The sequence below is a fragment of the Notamacropus eugenii genome, chromosome 3 (assembly GCF_028372415.1).
Source record: "Notamacropus eugenii isolate mMacEug1 chromosome 3, mMacEug1.pri_v2, whole genome shotgun sequence".
In the NCBI taxonomy this organism is placed as follows: domain Eukaryota; kingdom Metazoa; phylum Chordata; class Mammalia; order Diprotodontia; family Macropodidae; genus Notamacropus; species Notamacropus eugenii.
Window position 1 is genome coordinate 103,145,656 of NC_092874.1, and position 23,519 is coordinate 103,169,174.

The following is a 23,519-nucleotide window of genomic DNA, read 5'->3' on the forward strand; positions in this document are numbered from 1 at the left end:
GGATCATAGGTTCTAGATTGAGAAGGGACTTTATATATTTATTTTTTGTTTTAATACCTCTTTAGACTTTAAAAAATGTTTTATTGATTTTTTTTTTACTTGAATCACTTCTCAGTGTATCATCTTGTCACTCTCTTCTCCGAAGAGCTCTCCCTTGTACCGAGTAGCTAGAGTTAAGCAAAATAAATCAACATTTGATCTTATCTGAAATATTTCATCACCATCATTGCAGCATCGCTGTTACTGTGTACAGTCATCTCTTGGTTCTTCTGACCTCACTTTGCATCAATTCATACAGGTCTTTCCATGTTATTTTTGTTTTTTTAATTTCCTGAAATGCTGGAAGAATTATTTCATTGTCTTTCTTCTGAAGTTCGAATTGTTCACAGGTTTGCAAGTCTGTCCATGCCCTTTTACTCTCTGCTTTTGGAGACTATGACTGCTTACCTTAATGCAGGCTAAAATCGCAGCTGCCACTCATTGATCTGTTTCCAAATACAGTTATCCCTTCCACATTGTGAAGGTTAGGGGTGTGGTACCACTGCAACCTATAAAATGTTTTGGTCCTCTCTATACTACTTTTTCTGTGTCATTTACTGGCCTTTGCATGTTGTCTGTGACTTTTGCAAAACTGCTTCCAAATTCCCATTTAATTTCTTATGCCCACTCATGATGTGTTGAAACCTTGATGGGGAAAGTCACAATGTGGAAGGAATAATTAATGATCTGGACTGAGGTTTTAATCTACTATGTTTTTCTTGGACTGGCTTACCCTCCTTAGGAGATCCTTATGGTCACCATATTTGTGCTGAGGGCAGCTAGGTGGTGCAGTGGATAGAGTACCAGTACAGGAGTCAGGAGGACCTGAGTTCAAATCTCACCTCAGACACTTGACACTCACTAGCTGTGTGACCTTGGGCAAGTCACTTAACCCCAGCTGCCTCATCCTGATGAATATCTAGTCACTGAATTCAGATGGCTCTGAAGGAGAGGTAAGGCTGGTGACCTGCACAACCCTCCCTCACTCAAGTAATGTCATTATTTCTCTGATAGCATGGTCTTCTTTGGCAACAAAGGACAAACACACATTTATGCTGACTTTAGCTCCATCACCCATTAGGAAGACTTCAGCCCTCCTCCAGCCAATGGAACCACTAGCCTTGGTTGTCTCCAGCAGCAGGAATTATAGACCAGCTCTGCCATACCAGCGATCTACCTCACCCCAGGACCACCACTCAGGACTTAGACCCAGATCAGCTGCTCTATTCCCCCAGGATCTTTAAGTGCTGCTGCCTCAGTGGCTGCTGCAGCCCTGGGGCTGGGGCTGGACCACACTGCCCTCTCAGCCAGGTGAAAGAGCTTTCTCTCTGACCTTTGAAGCTGTCTTTGGTGTTCCTGGGTTGAGAAATCTGGGAACTGCAGCTGCTACCTGTGATTCTGCATCCTGAAACCTGCTCTGGTGCTATATGCTATATGGCCCATGCTGGGCTGCGCTCCACTCTGAGCCTGGTGCAATAGACCTTTCCTGTTGGCCTTCCAGGCTGTCTTGGACTGGAAATCTCTTTCACTCTATCATTTTGTGGCTTCTGTGCTCTAGAATTCGTTTAGAGTTATTTTTTACAGGTATTTTATGGGGTGTGGGGGCAGAGCTAGAGCAGGTCCGTCCTTCTACTCTGCCATCTTGGCCCCATTCTCCCCTCCCCCAATTTCAATTTTTAGAGAATCATTTTCTTCAGTTCACTTTTGTCCTCTTTCCCCATTTAGAATATTCTGCTTTTTAAGGTATTCTTTTCAGTGAATTTTTGTGCCTCTTTTACCATTTGGTCAGTTACGTTTTTTCAGGTGTTACTTTCTTCAGCGTTTTTTGTCCTTTCTTCTAACCAAGCTATTATTTCTCTTTTCATGATTTTCTTGCCTTACTCTCATTTCTTTCCCCAATTTTTCCTCTACCACTCTTATCTCTGTCTCTCTCTTTCTCAACTTTTCAAGGAATTCTAGTTGGCCTTGGGTCAATTAGATTAGGATTTTTCTGTGAGGCTTTGGTTGTAGCTGTTTTCACATTGTCTTCTGAATTTGTGTCTTTGTCTTTCTTGCCGCTGTAGTAGCTTTTTGTGGTCAAGTTCTTTTTGTTTTTCCTTGTTTGCTCATTTTCCTAGCTTATTTCTTTACTTTGAAGTTTGTCCTATAGTTGGGCTATCCTCATTGGGGTTAGGGGTGCGGTTAATGCTCTCATGCTCTAGTCTTTACTCAGGAAGGACCTCTGCTCACCTGTAGATGTGAATGCTGTTGCTCCTCTCAGCCCTGTGATTATGACCATCTCCCCTAATCCCTTGCAGCTATAAAAATTAGCATTCTTCTCTGCTATAACCAGGCCACTTGCTCCCAAGTATTTTTCAATCAGCACAGGGTTTTCTGGACAATTCAGATTCCTTGAATCTTTCTGAACAGTTGTCTGACTTCTCTGTCTTCTATGAGCTGAGAACTCTCAGAGCTGTGGCTGTTGCCACCTCCAAGGCTTGCTGCTACTTCTGTGTGCATATTCCCTGATAGGCCTACACCTCAGTGGCATAGACCTCTTTCTGAGTTGCCTTAGGCTGGAAGAAGTCTCACTCTCACCTTTTGTTGGCTCTACTGCTGCAAAATTTGGTTTGAGGAGTTCAGCTGGTTTTCTGCCTATACTCTGCCATTGCCATTTTGAGTCTACTCCTGCATAGTAGGTTCTTAATCAGTGTTTATTGGCTTGAATTGTGATTCTGAGTTCAGCAGTTTGTAGTTCTACTGATAACAAATAGGTGAAATACTTACTAACAAATGGTTATTTTTATTATCATGAACTTGACAAACACGAACAAACATGATCATTTTCTCAAACAGAAAGAGGACAGCAAGGAAGACCATAAATCTCTACTATGTATTGCTTGATTATTAAAGCATCTTTCACATTTAACATGTTATTTCTAACATTGCTCTGCCTTTTTGAGTTCTTTCTTACTTCATCTTTCCTGTATATTTTAAAACCGACTCATTGATGCACTTTAAAAAAATTCCTTTTTGTTTTGGTGCCACTATCTCAGCTCTGACCCCCAATTAATTTTTTCAGCAGGTATGTAAAATATTTAAGTGAATCCAGTTTATTTCTTTTGTTTCGTCTAGTCACTCATGAGCCAACCAACATTTCATTTATACATATGTATATATAATACAATTCATGTTCCTTAATTAGCTGTGTAATTTTAGGTTTGTTGTGGGTAATAAATACCAGCAAAAGTTATGTTATTTAATTTTTATTCTTTTGTTTCCTCTCATTCCTAAATCCTTTTCCAAAAAGAATAGGGAAGGGTTGGAAGGTGTGAAAAAAATCTTAGATTTATGTGTTTCTCTTGGGTGAAAATTTTATGTCTGTGGGAATGCCATTGTGGAGAAAGTGACCAATAGAACAGCTTTATTATTCACCCACTGACAGCCATTCTCTTTCTATAGGCATATAATTTTGCTTCAGATATTGGAAGGGGAAAGAAGGGACAGCATAACAACTTGGCATTCTGCATCCTGATGGAATTATTTAAAATGTCTTATTCCCATAAATGATGCTGTAAAAGGTCAGTGAAGATTAGTGTTCCAAATCCTACATAGTTTGCAACCCAGGCTAGACATTTTTAAACAAAATAAGAAAATCATGTTCACTTTTATTGATGTGAAGAAATGCTGTGTTTTTGTTTTTTTTGCTTGAAGAGAGTGTTTTACACACACAGTATAGTTAACACACGTATTTGTGACAAACAATATATTTATTCTCTTAATCTTATAGAGAACATGGCCATTTCTTGCAGAGAAATTTAGTCATTGATTAGATAACATCAGAACTTTTTTTTTCCCCATTCTGGTATTTATGAGACTATGGAAGGTTCAAAGTGTGCTATATGAATCATTCCCCAGAAATGATGAGTGTAGCTTGTTGAAATTTTCCTTTCCCTCTAAGCCATCAGAAAAATTGACTCGATGCATGGCAAAGCAGTCTACTATAACAACCCATTCTTTGCTTACATAGGTTTTAATTAATGGTAGCATAAGCAAGTAAATGGGTCAAGGGCTAAATACTGCAAATCAAAATAAGATACTAGGCAGCATGGCATAGTAAATAGAGAACTGGGTTACTGTCCAGTCTCTGACACATACGTGCTCCGTGAGCCTAGGCCTATCACTTTACCTGCCACTTTCCTATGGATTATAATCCCTTGATTATAATTTGTAGAGAGGGTATATTGGTCAAACAAGGTTCCCAACCAGAAAATCTTGGTTTACCAGTAAAATCACAGGTGCAGTCCCTATTACTGTCCCACACATACAAAATTTTAAATGCTATCTAGTATAATCCCTGTCTGCGCGGGGCATTCCTTAACACATGCACAGGGTCATCCTATCTCAGTAGAGGTACATAGGCAGGGTCTGAGATTGAAGTAGTAGTTCTCTCACCTTGTTTAGGTTGTTAAAGTCTCTTTGTCTTTCTAAGGGTCCTAAAGAAGAATGAAAGCTGGACAGGCCAGATGACTGAAGTATACCTAGAGTTGCATATAAGATAGTTAATATAATATGAAATAATTCAAGCTAAGTGGGATGGAGCCAGATTGTACAAGCCTTTAAATGTCAGTCTGAGTAGTTTGCGTTTTATCCTAGAGGCAATAGGGAACTATTGAAGCTTTTTGATCAGAGGAATGGCATGATTAGATCTGAGTTTTGAGAAAATACATTTTGGCTGCTGTGCAGTGGAAGTGGATTGAAGAAGGGTGAGGCTAGAAGCAGGGAGAGTAATTAGGAGGCTGTTACAGTAGTTTAGGTGAACCGTGATGAGGACCTGAAGAAGTGTGTTGAATCTAGTTAAACAGAGTACCTAAGTGAAGGTATTCCTCTAACTTATAATCATCTTTTAATTCTGTCATGTTGATTTGGTAATCAGATGAAGTTGAAATCTATGGCAAAAGTAAGTTTTGGGGATGGTTTATTGTTGAACTCTTTTCTGCCTTTTCTCATGACCATGGATGGTTGAGATTAGGTTGTGAATGCTGTTGTTCACTGTATATTTTAAAGCAGCTCTTCAGCTTGTTCTTCCAGGTCTGAATATCAAAACACTTAATTTCCTTTTGCCAATGACAGTTGCTGAGAGGAAAAAAAATAACATAGATCACAAGATTTTCCGGAATATTCTAGGTAATCAAAGAAATGAGGTAAATGCATATAAGCTATGGCACATAATGAGAAATATTAGAGTGAGTTTGCATGTTTTCTTTGCTATTGGCTTTTATTTGAAGACTAATCTTAGTATAATATCAAATTGAAAGCTTTACAATATTTACTACTCCAAGGGCCTTATTTTTATTTTTATAATGGTGTACAAGAAGAAGGAAAACCTAAATGTGTGTGAAGCGTTTGTGTCATACAGATGGTAAGCCACACATATTAGTCATGCTTTACAGCATACACTGCTTCATGGGATATAATCCACATAAGATATGTATAAGATATGTATAAGAAATGTAAATCTTGCATAATAAAGTAGCCATCCTTTAGAATAATTAATTGTGCCAGATACAGTTTGTCATTAAACCCTCAGCAATTGAGTCTAAATATTCCCTTTTCTTGTTTTTATACTTTATTTTAAAGAACAAATGTACTCATGGGTCACATTTCCTGAACATCACATTGATATAAAATAGAAAGTAAGCACATCTTGTAGAATTAGCTTATTCTACTCTCTACTTTCAACATTATAAACCTCTCATAAAAACTCCTCTTATAGCCCCTTGCTTGTATTACTTTTCTGAATTTTCAAGGAAAAATTATGAGATGAAAAGACCAGTTTTTAATTTTCAAGTTGTTAACCTTAATTGTTCTTTAAAAAAAAAAAAAGAGATGATGCCAGGTCTTAACAGCATTCAAATTTTCTCTTTATTCTTTTCCTTGTTCTTTAAGGACCCATCATCATTTGGCCTTGGGACTTTCTCTGTGAAGTACCTTGTGTAACTAAGGAAACATCATGACTAATAGTGAATGATGAAAATAACAATATAATAGTATCCTAAGTTTCACTCTCAACCTTAGAGGTTAATTTTATGTTAGAGATGTGAGGACTGAGGCTGAACAAGGTGAAGTAACTTACATTAGGTCAGACAGGAAGCAAGAGGTAGAACTAGAATTTTAATTTAGTTTCTGATCATTCAGTGCCAGAAATATAATTTTCAGTGTGTAGATGAAAACTTTTAAAGTTTAATTAAAGATTGAGTTCTGACTTTTTAAAGAAGGCATAGCTGGATTCCTTTAGTTAAGCCTTGTCCTCTACTAAGAAGATTTCTTGGATTTGAATGTAGCAAGTATATATATGCCACACCCTTCTCAAATGTATTTTTCTCCTTAGGAAGGGATGAAAAATAAGAAGTGCAAGTAATGACATGGGATTTCAAACAAAATTATTTTGGAAATTATATAGCCTTTTTGGATATAGTTTTGTTGTGTCCATGTACTTTGCAACCTGTCATGCAATAAGGGCACTTCTGTAAAATATTAATGATGTCAGATAAATATTTATAAGTTTTCTCTATCAGATGAGTGGTATTACATTAGAAGAAAGTCAGCAGGATTCAGTTAAAGCAGGATGCATATCTTAGACTGGTTAGAGTTCATTAAGAAGAATAATTTTGACTTTGAAAACCTACCTTTGGGGGAATTAAAAACTGTAGTAAGTATTTAATAGTGGACATTACCCCTTTTTTTGATTATTTAAAACTGAAAATGAAAGTGATATGTCCAAGGGCCCCAGCACTTGAACAGTGAATTTTGAAGAAAAAACTTTCAGTCAATATTTGTCTTTTAGGATATCTTGAGAATGGCATTCAGAAAGTAATTGTCGTGCTTGTACCTCTTCTATCAGACTAATTCTAGCTCTTTAATTCAAGTTTGGGCCTATCTTTTAAAACCCAAACTAACAGGTCACCTCTTTCTCCACAATGGTTTCCCTCATGCTATTGGAGGCCCTTCAGTAATGCCCACATACATAAAACAATTAAAGAACAAATTGTATATAATAACTCCACGTTTGTTTTTCATTCTACTTCAATGATAAGTTACATGAAATCAGGGATCATATCTTGTTTAACATTTGCATTTCCCTTAGCATTTAACAGTGCCTACACACTCACAGTAATTGTTTTTGGTTTTTTTGGTGTGTTTTTACAAATTTATTGCAGCAAGGGAATTTTCATGGTTTTATATTTCTTAAGATTTTGTCCTGTCTTTGCTACATTCTAATATCCCTGAGTTCCTTGCTTGAATTGCCTGTCACAAAACTGGTTTGAATCCTGTTATCATAGAGCAGTCTACTATCTACTAATCTATTATTGTAGAACACTGAGATTTCCCTTGAACTAAAATAGGGGACCAGAGTCAGAAGATGACCTCCTGTCAGGCCATATATCTGTGCTTGTTTGATCCTCATTACCATCCTTGACCTTTAGATGAGCAGTAAGTACTCTGCCATTCTGGGAAGGTATTGTGAATCAGTAACCAATAGAGTGGGCGATAGACTGTGTTACTGATTTTCCATTTGGAACCAAGAAGAACAATTTTAATTCATGAGAGTTCTTCAGATTCTTGAAGACCAACAACATGAGTGTTACTTTTAAGTGTTACTTTCCTAAACCAAATATCTCCAGGTTCTTCAGCATGGTGTGAGTGTGGAATTGAAATCACCTACCCCATTTTAGCCCAGAAACTTTTAACTAGATGAGAACCCAAGGAAGAAGGTTTCCATATGTTAAATATATAAGATCACTTCTTAGGGGTCATCTGCTAATTATCAAGTGAACTGAGAAGGGAGTTGTTAAAGAGGTTCCATTAAAAACACCTGGTAAGAAACTACCTGGTGTGTGCTTCTTCCTTCCCCAACCTTAAGGCTGAAGGAGAACCTTGTGAGCTTTGAAGAGTCAGGAGGATATTGAATGTCCTGTTGATGTCCTAGTGGCATCCCTGAATCAGCTGATCGAAGTGCCTGCATTGTTTGGTTGTTGGTTGGTTGTTGGTTGGTTGTTGGTTGGTTAGTTATTGTCCTAATTCTCGAAGAGGACCAAGATGTCGTCACCATGATAAAATGGCATGGGTGATGTCTTTTGATTCGTGTGTAAATTGGATTTAAGTGAGGCAGAGTTGCACGAAGTCATCAGCTTCACTCTCTCCTCCAGAATCATCATAATCCAGTGGCAGGACAGAATCAAGACAACTGGCGATGACTCAGGATGCAGTGGATGACCTTGGCATCTTTGGTGTCTAACCAAGCTCTAAGCTCTCCACATTGCCTGCTTCTCTGCCTTCAATAAATTGTTCTCATCTGCCCTTTCCATGAGTTGACATCTTCACATGCTTAGGGTAGACACCCCCCCAACTCACCAATGGGTTTGGGACCCCTTGGTAGCCAAGAATAGACTGGATATGGATTAGCAGAGAAACCATAGTATGGCAAGAAGGAATTTCTTAATGAATGGAAAAAAATGATTTCTATCAATCAGAAATTGTGAGATATCCCTTTATAGCATATGATCTCTAAGCTTTCTCATGGACTCTCAATGTATTCATTTGAGAGTATATCACAGACTTTTAGGGTGATGTTTTGTACCAACTATTATTACTGTGTTACCTTAGTAAACATATTGCTTATTAAATGCTACTTAAAGGTGACTAGTGGTGTTTCTTAATTGATAATCCTGGAGGAAAGCACACAGGCAGGGGATCAAGTCAATGGCATTAGAGAATCAACCCTTCTCTCTTCCCTTTCTCAGGGGTGCTCCTTGAATATTGAGATGGTGATGAAGTTTTATTTCAGGACCAGAGACTCTGTGAGTTTCTGAGAGTTGAAGCTGGAATAGAAATATCCTCAGGACATAGGGGACACAAAGTATAATAATATCCATATTCATATACTGTGTTTATTCAATTACTTACAAACTACCCTCACCTGTTATATAAATACTTAGTTGATGTCAGTTTTAATAAGAAGACAGAGGGAAGAAGCAACTAAAATTCATTTGAGGACAAGCACCAGAATACGCGAAAGATAACTTCCATTCTGGCAGAAGTGTAAAATATTTGAGCAACTGTATCTTTTCAGTTAAAAGAGTGCTGGATTTGGAGTCTGAAATACTATTTCAATTCTGCCTCAAATACTGACTGTGACCTTGGAAAAATCAAGTAACCTCTTTTGCCCTTAGTTACTTATCTATAAAATGATGAGAGTGGGAAAGATGGCATTTAAGCACCCTTTAAAATCTAAATGTATGTTCCTAAGGGCCCGTATACCAGGAGGCTATAACCAAATTAATGGAAAATTGTAATGGAAAAATCATCGTGAAGTTAGATTTATTTAGAGGAGAAGATGAGTATAATTCTCATATGTACTCAGTGATTCCTTGAGAAGCCTTTTTTTATTTCTGTCTTCCTGTCACCTTACTTCAACACTTCAAGCAAAAACTAAATGGTAGACATTTTGTAGGGATCATCCTTCTTTATTATGTTCCCTTCAGATGTTCATAATTTGTGGCTCTGATACCTTTCCTTCATCTCTTCCAGTTGCTATACAATGTAGCAGTCAAATTGAAATACTCATCTGTTTTCTAATCCTGGTTTGTCCTCATCTACTTATATTCCTTTACTCATTCCATACCACATGCCTGGAATGATAACTTTTTTATATCCACTAACATAAATCAATGTTTACCAATCCTCTCCCTCCCTAACCTACCTCAGTAGAAATCCTTTTCTTCAAATCTCAGTTCAAATTCTGCTTTTACCCATGAAGCCATCCATGACTGCTTTTTTCCTTAAATCCCTCTTAGTACTTTGTTTGGATTTCTCCTTTATACTTTTTTACTTATCATCATAATTCAAATGAGTTCAGTTTTATTAGGTTTTTGTGTACATATCTTATTTGGTTGCTTCAACCAAAGTATTCCATACGTTTATTTGAATGCCTTGTGTTTAGCACAATGAATTAGATAGGTGCTTAATAAATGCTTTATTAATGTATATTTATATTTCTTTCTCATTTGCTTGCTCTAGTAATATAGAACATCAAGTAGCTTTTATTGTCCAAAAATTTCTCTTTCATATCTGAGTATTCTCATTTTGTGAAAAGACACCCCACTCCAAAAGCTAGATAATATTATTGAGTGTGTGTGTATGTGTGTCTGTGTGTGTGTCTGTAAGTCTGTGTGTCTGTGTGTCTACCCCTTCTTCCTCCTCCTCTCAATTCTTGGCATTGTTGATTTGATGTCTGTTTAGTGGTAAGGATAAGAGTTATTTTAACAAGCCCACAAGTTATTGTATGTTTGTATGTTTTTCTTTGCCTTCAATTTTATGATCAGAACCCATTCTGAACAAAGAAGCAGTAAAAGATTAACTGTAGGTTTTTCCAGGGCTTTTGGTCAGTCTGTTCTCAGAAAGTGGCAGTGCTAGGAGACTGAGCTGAGTTTTTTTGGACTGATAAAATCTCCAAATCTTACTGATTCAGGAGAACCTACCTTTGTAGGTTTTGTCCTACAGACTCAAGCTCTTACAATCATCTGCATATAGGTTTGATTTAAGAACCCTATTATATTAAATGTATGTATGTATGTGAACCTGCATTCTCTCTAGTAAATTCTTGGGAGACCTCCAGATTTTTTTTTTTTAGGAGAGCTGTAGTCAGATGAGAGACTCTTTATTTACATGAACAGTGTGGACTTGGTGAAATCTCACATCTTAAGGCATTTCAAGCTAGTTGAAAGAGAACTGGATTTGGGAGTTCAAATCCTGTTTCTTTTTGTAGTCTCTATAAACTTGGGCTAGTCATTTTAACCAATATTCTTTGATGTTTCCTTAGCTATAATATGATAGTATCTGCCTTATCTACCTCACAAGAACATGTAAAGATCAGGAAGTTAATAGGTAGCAGATTTCAGCTCGGCATAAGGAAAAGGTTCTTAAAATGTCCAAAAATCACATGCACTGTCTCAAAAAGTTACCTCATTCTGAAGGTATTTGGGCAAATTCTGGGTAACTGCTTCTTAGGAATACTGGAGTGGTAATTGGTATCACTGGACCAGATAACATCCTAGATCTTTTCCAGTTTTTAAGGTCCTGTGTAACTTTCTCCACACTTAAAGCACTTTGAAAGTATCGATTCACAAATACCAGCTGTCATTATTATATTCTCAGTAGATATGGATAACCTAAAGGGTAAGAGATTAGAAATCAGAAGGGTTAAATTCTAATTTTGGCTGTGCTGCTTACCTCCTGTGGTCAAGTCCCTTTACCCCTAGGGATCCCCTCTAAGAAATTTGTGTTTCCACACTGCCCTGATAAACTAATTTTTATTATGGAAATAGGGAACCTTATCATTTTTCCTAGATTATTAATGTCAAAGCAGCATCTTGTAGTAGAAAGATTATTGGATTTGGAATTAAAAGTGCTAGAGAGTGAAGCCTGGGCTTGCCACTTAACAATTATCTGACCTTGGTCAAACCACTTCAACTCTGGAGCCTCAGTTTCCTAATCTCTAAAATAGAAGAGTTGAACTGATCTAAGTTTCTTTCCATCTATAAATCTATGATTCTTTTGCTCTTACCTCCTTATGATTGTACTTACAAAACTAATCTATACAAGTCCATGAGCTGTAGAACTGGCAATGCCTTCATTCACCTGTTCACTTGTTATCCTTTAAAGATGTATATGTGCTGAATATGATATTAAAATGTCACTTGCTGTGTCTTGTATTGACTCATCTTTGTTATATCTGTTTAGATCCCAGGGAACCAAGTGTTAGTAATTTGAACTAGTGGATCCTTGGTGGCACCTCTTCTTATTTCAGAAGTGTGTGTGTGTGTGTGTGTGTGTGTGTGTGTGTGTGTGTGTGTGTGTGTAAGAAACCATAGATATCTTTTAGTTTAGCCCCCCTTCATATTACAGATGAGAAAAATGACCCCAGAAAGATTAAGTAAATTGCTCAGAGTTATACACCAAATAAGTGAATGAATCAATATATACCAATTGCAAAAAAAAAAAAAAAGTTTGCACATAACTGGGCCTTCTTTGCATTTCTCTAATCCAATTTGAAACAAATTTAAAGTGTTGAGCTCTGCTGGCTTCATCATCTTTCTTTTTGGTAGTTTATGCTTGCTGTAAGGCCCAGGCAGGGCATGATCTTTCTAATGATATTACTTAAATTATTTAAAATGAGTTTTCATCCTTCATCTTTTCAAGCAGTAGATGTCTCTGTAGTTCTTCCCAGTACCACATCTAAACTGACTTCAAGTAGGGGATAAGTGGGTTTTTCTTCAGACCATCAAAGCTCTCTGGTTATTTTCTACTAGAATAATGAGGAATTGGTCCTCAAGCAAAAGTGAAAATGTTTCATATTTTAGGCCTTTTAATTGACTTCAGACTTCTCTATGATTCCCTCTTTCCCTCTCCACTCCATCCTTAAATAGCTTTGTTTACACACAGTGAGGGCATTATTACTAAATAATGGAGAGTTTTTTGATAAGTTTTACATCTGGTAAAATAGAAGTGGAAGTGCAATTTAGCCTTGAAAAACAACTTTTCCAAATCTTCAGTGTGTACACACACACACACACACACACACACACACACACACACACACGCACACACACACACACACCCCTCTTATTTTTAAATGGAAAATCAGCACAAATGTTTTCTCCATACCAACTGGTCCAGATTATTCTGCCATCCAAAATCTTCAGATTATAAGGCACAAACAGTCCCTAGGAATGAATATAGTTCACTGTATCAAACTCAGATGGAAATTATACTAAATCATATACAAGGATCACTGCAGGCTGCATATTAACTTAGAAAACTGCATTAATACCATGTTTTATCGTATTTTTTGAAAATTTTGTCAAATATTTCCTGGTTACATTTTAATCTGGTTCAGGTTACTCTCCTTAGTGTTGTGAGCCCTAGGCAGCCTGTTGTGTTTTCAATACCAGTCCTCTACAATGTCCTCAACAAGGAGTTGTCCATTGTCCTCTAGGATCACAACTAAACTCGAATGCCAGGCTTGAACAGTTGCTTTAACAGGAGGAAGCATGGCACTGACTTTGATGTCAGTCAGAGGACTCCACTCCTGGTCATGCTATGTACTGTCCCTGAGATCTTGGGCAAGTGACCCACAAAGTGACTTTTGCCACTGTTCCTTATGAGGGAGTTGGACCAGGTGATCTCTGATCCCTTCTGTCACTGAACCTGTCATCACCTTACTTCTTCCAATGGGAACTTCATATCATAAGGCAGTGACAGTGTCATATTGTCAAATGTGCCCATTAGCAATGACTCTCGATAATTTTACGTCATCTAGATCACTGTCAGATACTGCTGGGTCTCTCACCCTGTTTGTAACCTGGTTTGTGACATTTTCCCCCAAACAAATGAATTGTAGTAGAGTCAGGGTTTATGACTAGGGGCTTATAACTATGCCCAAGGGAATACAGCTCTTTTACATTCTACAAGAGAGAAGCTGTAAGGTTTTTGTGGGAGGCAAAACTGAAGTTTGGGGATGATAGAGTGCAATGTGGAGGATTGTGCAGGGAAAAGTGGGTAGGAGTTTGCAGACCTGAAACAAGTGAATGTGTTTCACATATGTCACTGTAAGGGGCTATTTGAAGTAAGCCACAGTAGGAAAATAGGCCAACATTCTCCATGAAGTAAATTCATCCTATACCTCCAAATAAGTTCACGTCTTCTCCCACAATCAAGGCAATATGTTTCATTAATTTTAAGAATTTGATAGTTCATTCAGTCAATAAACATTCATTAGGTATGTACTACGTGCCAGACACTGTGCTAAATTCCAAAGAAGAGACCACTTAAGGTGAAGGAAATGAAAACTTTGATAGGATCAGTTTTCCTGATATTCCCCAAATCACTTGGATTTAAGGAATTTCCCATCAGTTCTTTTAAAGACTACTTTTCACTTTGGTGATCATCTGTCCTTTGGACATTGCAAGAGTGCTAAGTAATGCCCTGCATTACACAGTTAGCTTTCTGAGGCTGACAGTGGTATTCGAGAGTAACTTTAGTGTGGTTTAGGCAAAATGGTGAAATGAGATCAAATGAGATGTTATTAATAAAATGCTTAGTATATTGACTGGTACAAAACAGGTGCTTAACAGATACGTATTCCCATCCCCCATTCCATACTTATATTATTAAAATGTACATTTTAAGGATTATGACATAAATCTGTAAAGTCACAAAAGATTTGAGGATAAAAATGTATAAACCTGAGAAGATAGCAATACCGAGAATTCATATATTATAATCCTGCTCTCTTTTCTACAGAAGAAAAAATGACTAATTTGAGTCACAATTATTGTTTGCAGTTGGTCACAGAGCCTTTCAGGGACTCCCCTGGTAGGTGAAAAGATTCAGTGATTGGTGGGGAATTGGCAGGAAGGATTAACTAGCATTTAGTTGGTTAACTCCTCCTCATTTATATTCTGAAGAGCACCAGAAATCTTTTTTTAGCAAATAAGAATTCTTCCTCTACCCAAACAAAAGAAAAAAGACCAGAAGATTGCTTACCTAATAAGTTGGAAATGAAAATGCAGATGAGTTGCAACTCTCTGAATAGAGAGTTGACTTGGGTAGAGAGGGGTAAAAACAGTCTGTTGATTCAAAAGCCAGCTGCTGCTGCCTTCAAAGTCTGTTGGCCACTTGATTGTAATTTTGAGACTGATTCTCAATTATAATTTTCAGGTTTTGTGTGAACAGAGTAGTCAAGATTAAAAATTGGGCCCTTTTATTGGGTATTAGATATAGGCCAACCTTAGGGAGAAAGAATTTGGGATGGTGTGTTTCTTACAGGCATTCACAAATATAAGGAGTGGTGGCACAGCTGTCAAAATGTCAAAACCAATATGATGAACTGTCATTTTTTTCCAGCACTTCATCCTTAATTCCTAAGTCTGTAGTGTCACATCTGCTATTTGTTAGAAAGTGATTGATTTTCCTAATTGACAGGAACACAGTTTGCACTGGCCTAGGTCAGTATGTCAAGGGAAGGCTGTTGGGAGAAGGTTTCTGAACTCGTGTCACTTTACTAAGATAAAGACCTTGGCTGTATTCAGTGAGGGTAATGTGAGTTAGTGTTCCATGGGAAAGAGAATGTGGTTAAATTTAGCAAAAGTAAGGAAAGAAAACATTTCTCCATATATCTTTCTACTTTCTGTTAATAAAAGCTCAAAACATTCCTATTTTCTCCTCCTGTTTACCAAGCCCTACAGCATTTTCTGAGTTCTTATTATATTCCTGGATCATTTTGTTGACCTGCTTATTCCCTTCTTAGCTTTACTCCTCTGTTCTGTTTCTTCTCTCTGACTCTTCTTTCTGTCTCCTCTCCTGCTTGGCTCTTTTCTTCCACCTTGGGAATGGAAGTGTTCCCTAAACTCTGGCCTTGGTATTTTTCTCTCTTACTTGGATATTCAGTTCACTCCAGTGGTTTCCACCATTCAGATGCCTGCCAAATTTCTTTCTTCTTTCTAATCTTTCTAATTCTCCTCCTGATCTTAATATTTCCAACTATATACTGAATGCTGTTAATTTGTTTTCTGTTTAGAATCTGTTGAGCTTAACTGCATGTAGTAGAGTTACAAGTGAGGTTAAATATCTCATGTCCTATGACTTTTTAACTCAATATATTCAGAAAGGAATTCTTTCTCCATTTTTATCTACCTCCTCTTTCATCTTCCCCCATTTAATATCTTTCCCTCTTGACTTCTCTGTTTCTCTTGATGGTGCTGCTTTTTTATTGTTTTTATTATTTTTTATATATTATTTTATTATAAAAAAAATCTCACTCACCTGACCCTTCTGACTCTGCCATAATTCAGTCAGCTGCCGTATTCTATACTCTCCCTTCACAATGTTTTTCAGATTCTTCTGTTCTGTTTATCCTCACAACTACCCTGTAAAGAGGATAGGACAAGCACCTCCTTTTATTGATGACAGAATTGAAGCTCAGAGTAGCTAAGCTATTTGTCTAAGCTGGTATGTGGGAAAAATCTCAACCCTGTGCTCTTTTCTGTTACACGATCCTGTTTCTTTCATAATCCATTTTTCCATATCACTATCATATAAAACCTTCTCAAGCGTAATGCAAACTACTTTCCTTCCCTACACAAAAGCCTTCATGGTTCTACATTGAGTACTCAACTAATTACAAACCCCCTAGCATGATGTTGAATCTACTTTTAGCCCCAACCAACCTTCCCAATATCATCTCCTACTATGATGACAACTCCTGCTGCATGCTAGGTACTGTACTAAGCATTTAAAAAATATATTATCGTATTTGATCTTCACAACAATTCTGGAAAGTAGGTACTATTACTATTCCCACTTTACAAATTAGGAAACTGAGGCAAATAGCCTTTAAGGTCATATACCTAGTGAGTGAGGCTGAATTTGAACTCAGATCTCCCTGATTCCAGGTCTGGCACACTATCCACTACACCACGTTGCTGCCCATAGTCTTATCACCTATCTTACTCTTCAGTCAAGTTGGACTACTTGTTATTTTAAAAATATGTCCTATGCTTTTCTGCCTCTAGGTCTTTGCTCATGCTCTTTCCTTTACCAAAACCTCATCCCTATCACCTTTGAAAATCCATTCCTTGTTGATGATAACTTTACCCTTTAACCTGACATTTTCTTTATAACTCTCTAATGAACTTGTATTTTTAATGATTAATTATGGCAATTAATCAGAATGTCTTATTCCTTTACTAGGTAGACTACATCAGGATAGAGATTTTTATTTAAACATCATATCTTTTCCTGAACCTAGTGAAGAGGTTTAGGGGTGATGGGGACCCCAAAATACCGACGGTCCAGGTTGTGCTTGAATGAATTCGACTCAAGCCTTCTTAAAGCCAAAGAAGACAAAGTTTATTAAGGATTCGCCTAATTGGGTTGCAAATTCACAAGCGGGCCAGATAGAATCCCAGCTAGACAGAGTCTGAGCTGGATTGCATCTGAGTGCCTTCGTGGAGGCAAGATGGAACTTAAATACAGAAAAGAGTATAGGAGGGATCTGGGGGGGTGGTGTGGTAGTCCAGGGTGACGGGAGGAGGGGTTTAGGAAGGGTCTTGAGGAAAAGTCCAAGGAGGGTCAATGGCTGGAAACAGCTGGAGGCTATCAGGAGATATCAGACAATGAGGGTTTGGGTGGGAAGCAGGTGGGGCAATCAAGAGATAACAGACTGTGGTCTCAGGTTTGAGTATGAAAAGCCAGGTTCTGTGGAGAGATACTAGGAGAGCTCAATTTGAGTATGAAAGGCCAGATTCTGTGAGGAGATAAAAGGAGAGCGCTAGGAAGTTCCCAGAGTCTGAACCTCATCCCTAGCACATAGCAAGAATTACCAATAGGTAAGATATGAGCACACACTGTTGGAAAAATGGCATTGGTTAACTTGTTCACTGCAGGGTTTCCACAGACCTTCAGTTTGTAAAAATAAAAGGAGGTATGCCTGTATAGCATCTGTTGGAATAATGAGTCTCCCTTGTATGAAATTCCTCATATTTGAACTAAATTCACCTTTCTCAGACTTCAATTCTAAGATCTCAAGATCTGGTGAATGTGCATACCATTTTCATACTATTTGTCACTTCATAGATTGCTGGCAGCCTCCTGCTATGTTTTTGTCCTGGTTATAAGAGCAACCAAGTTCTGGGAGTGTTTGAGCAAACTGCTAAAGCTTGTTAATGTCAACTGGACAAATAGCTTCCTTAGCACCTCTAAGCAGGGAGTCAGCAACTATGAGTACTTACTGCACCTTCCTCAGACCCTTGCTGGATTATCTCTTAGCTGATAGATCCTTGTAGATCCACGTCATTAGCTGACAAGGTGCTGTATTATGCTCAGAGTCACAGTCTCCCTGCTTTTTGAGAATAGCTTCTATTTTTTATTTATTATAGTTTCCTGTTCTTTGCTTAGCTCTGATGTTCTGTCATCCTTTTTCTTCCCTTTCTCCTCTCTCATTTTCCCACCTGTCAACTTTCTGATGTGCAGGTAAAGATTCTGATCTGCTTCCTCAGATCCCTTTTTCATCTTCCTGTTTACATAAAATACTTTTTTCCCCCATTTTTCAAAGAGCCCCTCCAGTAACCTGGAAAGCAGAGAGCCCTACCTCTTGCCCAATTTACCTTCTCCTCTTGGACGTTGATTAGCTTACTCTTTGAGTGTATCTAACAATAACTTGACTGTGGGAGCAAGGGGAGCATTCCATTGTCTATCCTGCCAATCCTGAGTTCTCTATGATCTCCATACTGTCTGGAAGCTGCCTTGCGTCCTCCAAATTAACCAATGTACTGCTTTCAAATAATAGTTTATTGCAGATCATTTGGGTTTTATGATCATTCCACATTGATAGAAACCAGTGAATCTTTGCACTGATTAATCTAGCATTCACCTACTTGTCATTCCATCTTATTTCATGGGAGGGATCTCTTAGTTCTGGTGCTCAACTTTGGGGTTGTGTTTTCCAACAATCATGGCTTGACTGTCACAGCCCAGAATTTTTACAGCCATTTGACTGGAGGAGTTCACTTATACAAGATCTTCTAGAAACATTAAATAATGGTCTTCTTGTCTCTTTCCTAAGTCATAGTTAGCCCAAGGCACATCACCATATAAACAGATGATACTTTTCTGTGAAAGGTTTCCATATACTTTAGAAACCAGTGCCTTGATTTGTTATGCTCAAATGAGGTCTTTGTAAAGTGTTTGACACAGTGTGTGGAACATAACAGGTACTCAGTAAATGCTTGTTCATCCCTACTCCCTCATGCAAATTATGTATAATACTATTATAACATCTAGTTTAAAGAAGCCAGTTCTCAAAAGTAGTTATCAACTTCTTTCAATTTTCTAATATAGATGATCAGACAGGTCCATGCTTTTCACTTTTTTCCATTCTATTTTTCTTCCAGGTAAATTTGCAATGTTTGTGCAAGATTTATCATGACTCCTTGAAATGATTACTTTATTGGTGGTTGGCTTTTAATTCATGTCTCCAATGTCTTTGGAAAAAGACAATGCACTCGGAAAAAAGCACTGGGTCTAGTGTTAGGAGGCCTAGGCTGGAATCTGCTTCTACCAGTTAATAGTTGGGCACCTATGGCCAAGTAATTTAATTTCTCCAAGCCTCAAATTTCCTTATCACCATCTTGTTGTGAGGGAGTCATTCCACAAACTTTTAAGCATAATGGAACTGTGTGTTCTTATTGTATGCATCACAGATCACTTTGCAACCCTCAACTACAATTTTTTAAGTTTCAGCTTTCTACTTAATAAAATCCATCTTACTGTTTGTAGTGTTATGATCTGATCTCTAATGCCAGGTAGTATGTTCTTTGCAGTATTATGTATTAATACATTTCTTACATCTTACATCTATAAATGCCATCTAATTTCAAAATGTGTATTCATTCATTTCCACAACCATTTATTAAGTGCCCATAATGTGTAAAACCTTTTGATGGGCATTGAGGGAGATATTTCAAGATATTAGTTTGGCATTTCTAGCTTATCTAGAAGAGGTTAATTCAACTGTGAATCTGAAAATTTCACTGGGTATCCTGTCTTCCAAATCATTTACAAAAGTGTCACATGAAGTTGACACATCTAACTCTAATCTCCTGAGAATCATATGTCAAAAGCAGACAGCAGGTAATTTTAGATATGTAAGGGGACTTGGAATTGGAGTTCATCCTCCTGAAATCCACAGAAGTTTAGAATGTTCCCATGGCCCAATAAATGTTAGTGACAAATTGACCAGAACCAGAAGACCTGGCAACATAGTAGACAATTAGAAATGGTTCCAGGGCACTTCAAATAATAGTGATTTAGGTTATCTTAGAGGCAGAAGTGTGTGGTCTTTCATGTTCCTTGTTGTTGTTTTAAGGACTCTGAGAGTGAGAAACCTTTTGTACTTATGATCCATTTGGGAGAACATCTTTGCTAATAATAAGTAACTGATATTTATACAGCGGAAAGGAGATATATTTTAGTATATATGTTTAAAATAGTCCATGCTTATAGCCTAACATAATTAAATGTCATATATTTTTCTGCAGAGTACTCATTAAGATAACCAACTTTTGATATCATTAATAACAGTATTAATAAATTACAGTTTGCATAGTGCTTTATACTTTTCAAAATTCTTCCACAGACATTACCTTGATGAACACTCTAATTGCAAGAAGCAGTCACATAGATAATGATGCTTTTCCTGGCTACCATAGTAACATATAAGTTAGAGAAATGTGGGTTCAAATAACAAAAGAATTGGGGAATAAGAAGTGATCTTAAAGTAGGGAAAAATGTAAGGGTGTTTAATGCAGATATTTTCCTCAATCTCCTTTGGTTCTTGGGCTCTCATGATTTCAGCTCTTCAGCTCCCTTTTTATACTGCTTATTTAATCCTTACCTTTACCCCTTGACATCTTGACATGGCATTTCTTAACTCTAGGTGATCACCACACTTCTTTTTCTCTGTTCCATGCCATCAGACATTGATAGGAAAACGAATGGAACTGGCCTGATTGAACTCACTACAAATTCATGCTTTCTAATCTCATTTTGGCCCTCCCTACTTCTGCTCAATCCTTTAATTCTTCTCCCTGGCAAGTTCCTCATAGCAGCTGTTCAGAGTCTTTTCAAATGACTCAGATCTTTGTTCCTGTTTTTCCCACCCCTCCTTTCCTATGAACAAATTACCTCCTCTTCTACATTACTAAGATCATGGCCATTTGCTGTGGGCTTTGTAATCCATTTAATTTGCTTCTATAGGCCCTACTATGCACAAGGCTATAAAGAGTTTTTGATACTTATTCTGTCTCCTCCATATGCTCTAACTCTTTCTCAAGACTCACTTCTGCATTTCTTTTTTTGAATCTTTTCTCCTTCTACCTAGGATCTTGTTGCACCAGTTATGTCTACTCTTGATTACATCTTCATTCTTTCCTCTTTATTCTCTGCTATAAACACTCCTTGGACCCTTGAACCCCTTTACTAGTCCTATTTCCTTATACCATCATGCTTCCTAGAAGAGTAGATAATATGCACCACTTACGTTTCTTTACCACACTTTCACTCATTTGTTAAGCAGTGTTGATTTCTGTCACAAACTTCTCTCTTGAAATTTAATGATGTCTTTTCTCACTGCGGAATGACTTTTTTTGTGACCTTTAACTTTCTTTGCAGCATTCTACGTAGTAGATCACCTCCGACTTCTGAAAACATCATCTGATTATTAACTTTTTGGCTTGTCTTTTTCTGGCTCCTTTACTATCTACATTATTTCATTTTGACCATAGTGAGCAGTGTCTGTGTCAAGTGCTGGAGGGAAGAAGATGCTGAGTAGGCTTTGGTTGAGCTCATCCGTCTTTGGTTCAGTAGTCACATGGAGTAAGTTGAGCTTTCACCTGGCATTGACTTTTGGGAGGCCTGCCATTGGCAGTATGAGATGGGTGAATGCATCTGGTGTGATTTCTGGAAATCACAGACCTTTGGCCAAACTGCTGGAACTTTTGCAGCAGCTACATCGCCATGGTCTGAGAAGAAAGGAGTTATTATCTATAAGACCTGGACAGGGGAGTATGGTCATTAAGAAAAGTCTTCCCACTATAGGAATGGATGGATGCATCTGAGACCCTTAGCCATATCACTAATAATGCTCTGCTGGGTACCTTCTCCCCCTTACCATTACAGCTGTTGTTCTCCATACTTTCTTCCACTCTAAGACTTTAGGGATCTTCTGTTCTCTCCATTTCCCTTGAAGCAAGGGTGGGGAACCTGTGGCATCCAGACCTTTGGGTGCCTGACTGAGTCCAAGTTTTACAGAAGTGTGGAACTACTGTTTACATCATTTATTTAGTACTTAACATATTGTAGCCCCAATGTGATATTCACAGAGCCCATGGTGGCTGTGAATATGCCGGCACAATTCTGAATTGTGAAATACCACAGACTCTCCACATGGAAGACAGAACCAAAACATTTATTCAGACACCAGAAAGCCAAATCCATCATAGTAACAAAGAAATCTGTACACAATAACAATGCAGAGGACAGCACCAGCCACAAGCCTTCCCCCTGCTAAGTTTCCCACAAACCAGCTCCCTTAAACAAATCACAAACCAGCTCTCCCACTCCCACTAGCCAACTGCCTATTTGCTCTCTCTCCCTCAGTTCTGATTGGTCTCTGACCATTTTCTTCTCTGCTCTAGCTCTGCCTGTTCCTGTTCCACCCTTCTTGCTCCACCCCTTGCTGTTCCATGTGACTTGACTCATGTGAATCAGGCTTCCATGTGACTTAAACAGGTCACGTGGGCCTATTAATAATACATTTAATATAAAATAATACAAAAATACATTTATAGTACATGTCTTATATTTTTATGAACAATACGTACATACGCATACATGTGCATACGTGTGTGTGTATATATATATAAATGTATTGCTTTGTTTTCTTTTCTATGTGTACATCCTTCTTTCCAGTTAGACTCTATATTCCCTGAGGAAAGGAAACATATTCCATTATTTCTTGTAATCAGTAGTCTCTTAAGTTACATATAATAAGTATTCAGTAAATGTCACAGTAATTACGATGTTCCATTTTCATTTTTTTGTACCAATAGCAAGCATTGCTTAGGGGACATTTTTACTATCAAAAATTTCCTTTGGTTTAAATGGAGAGGAAAGAGTGGATTAAGATTAATATCAAGAATTAACATATATAAGAAAATGCTTAGTAAGTTTCTTAGTTTCATGTTCCCCTTGGCTTTTCTCTAACTACCATTATTAGACTAGAATAATGGAAAAGAACAAGGAAATAACAATTTTAATTAAAAGACTTTTAGGATCTCACATGAGAAAAAAGACCTTTTGGGAAGTATGGGCTGGATCCTGTGACCCTAGGTAGTAATAGTTTGGCAAATTGACTCCTAGAATGTCTAGATCATCTATAGTGATGATAATTTGCACACTGGGTCATACAGAATTGACTTTAAAAAACAAAAACTTAAGGGTTTTTCTTTTTTCAGTTGGACTGGAATTGAAGTAACATGAAGAAAATATTGTATGCCAAATTGATCCTATTAATCTTTAGTGCCCTTTAAAAATAAAAAAATGGTTGTGGCTGCTTTAGGGCTGTTTTTTTCATCAGACAATAATCAGTTCATTTTTCCCCCTTCTCCTTAGGAAATATGAAGTATTGTCTATTGATCCTTAATCAGCCTTTGGACAGAAGTCATTTTCATCATCTGTGGAGCAAAGGTAATTATAATTGGATTTGTTATTGGATGTCTGCTTTTATTCATGGTTATCAAGGAACAGCTCAAATGATAGGTATATAGTAGAGACCCAGTAGGTCATTAAAAAGTAGATTTGAAGTGTAAGTCAATCTCCTG

The 23,519-nt window shown here is 37.5% G+C and overlaps 1 protein-coding gene across 6 annotated transcripts in view; it reads left to right on the forward strand.

The window, feature by feature from the left end:
• Nucleotides 1-23,519, forward strand: part of TPK1 (thiamin pyrophosphokinase 1) — a 463,926-nt gene that overhangs the window by 81,983 nt on the left and 358,424 nt on the right. For 4 of the 6 annotated variants that reach the window (XM_072652445.1, XM_072652449.1, XM_072652446.1 and 1 more), the window contains exon 3: nucleotides 23,311-23,385. In XM_072652445.1, the coding sequence (XP_072508546.1) occupies nucleotides 23,311-23,385 (75 nt within the window). Of the gene's footprint in view, nucleotides 1-21,409; nucleotides 21,514-23,310; nucleotides 23,386-23,519 lie in introns of those variants that run through there. The other 2 variants (XM_072652448.1, XM_072652444.1) reach the window with 2 other exon arrangements.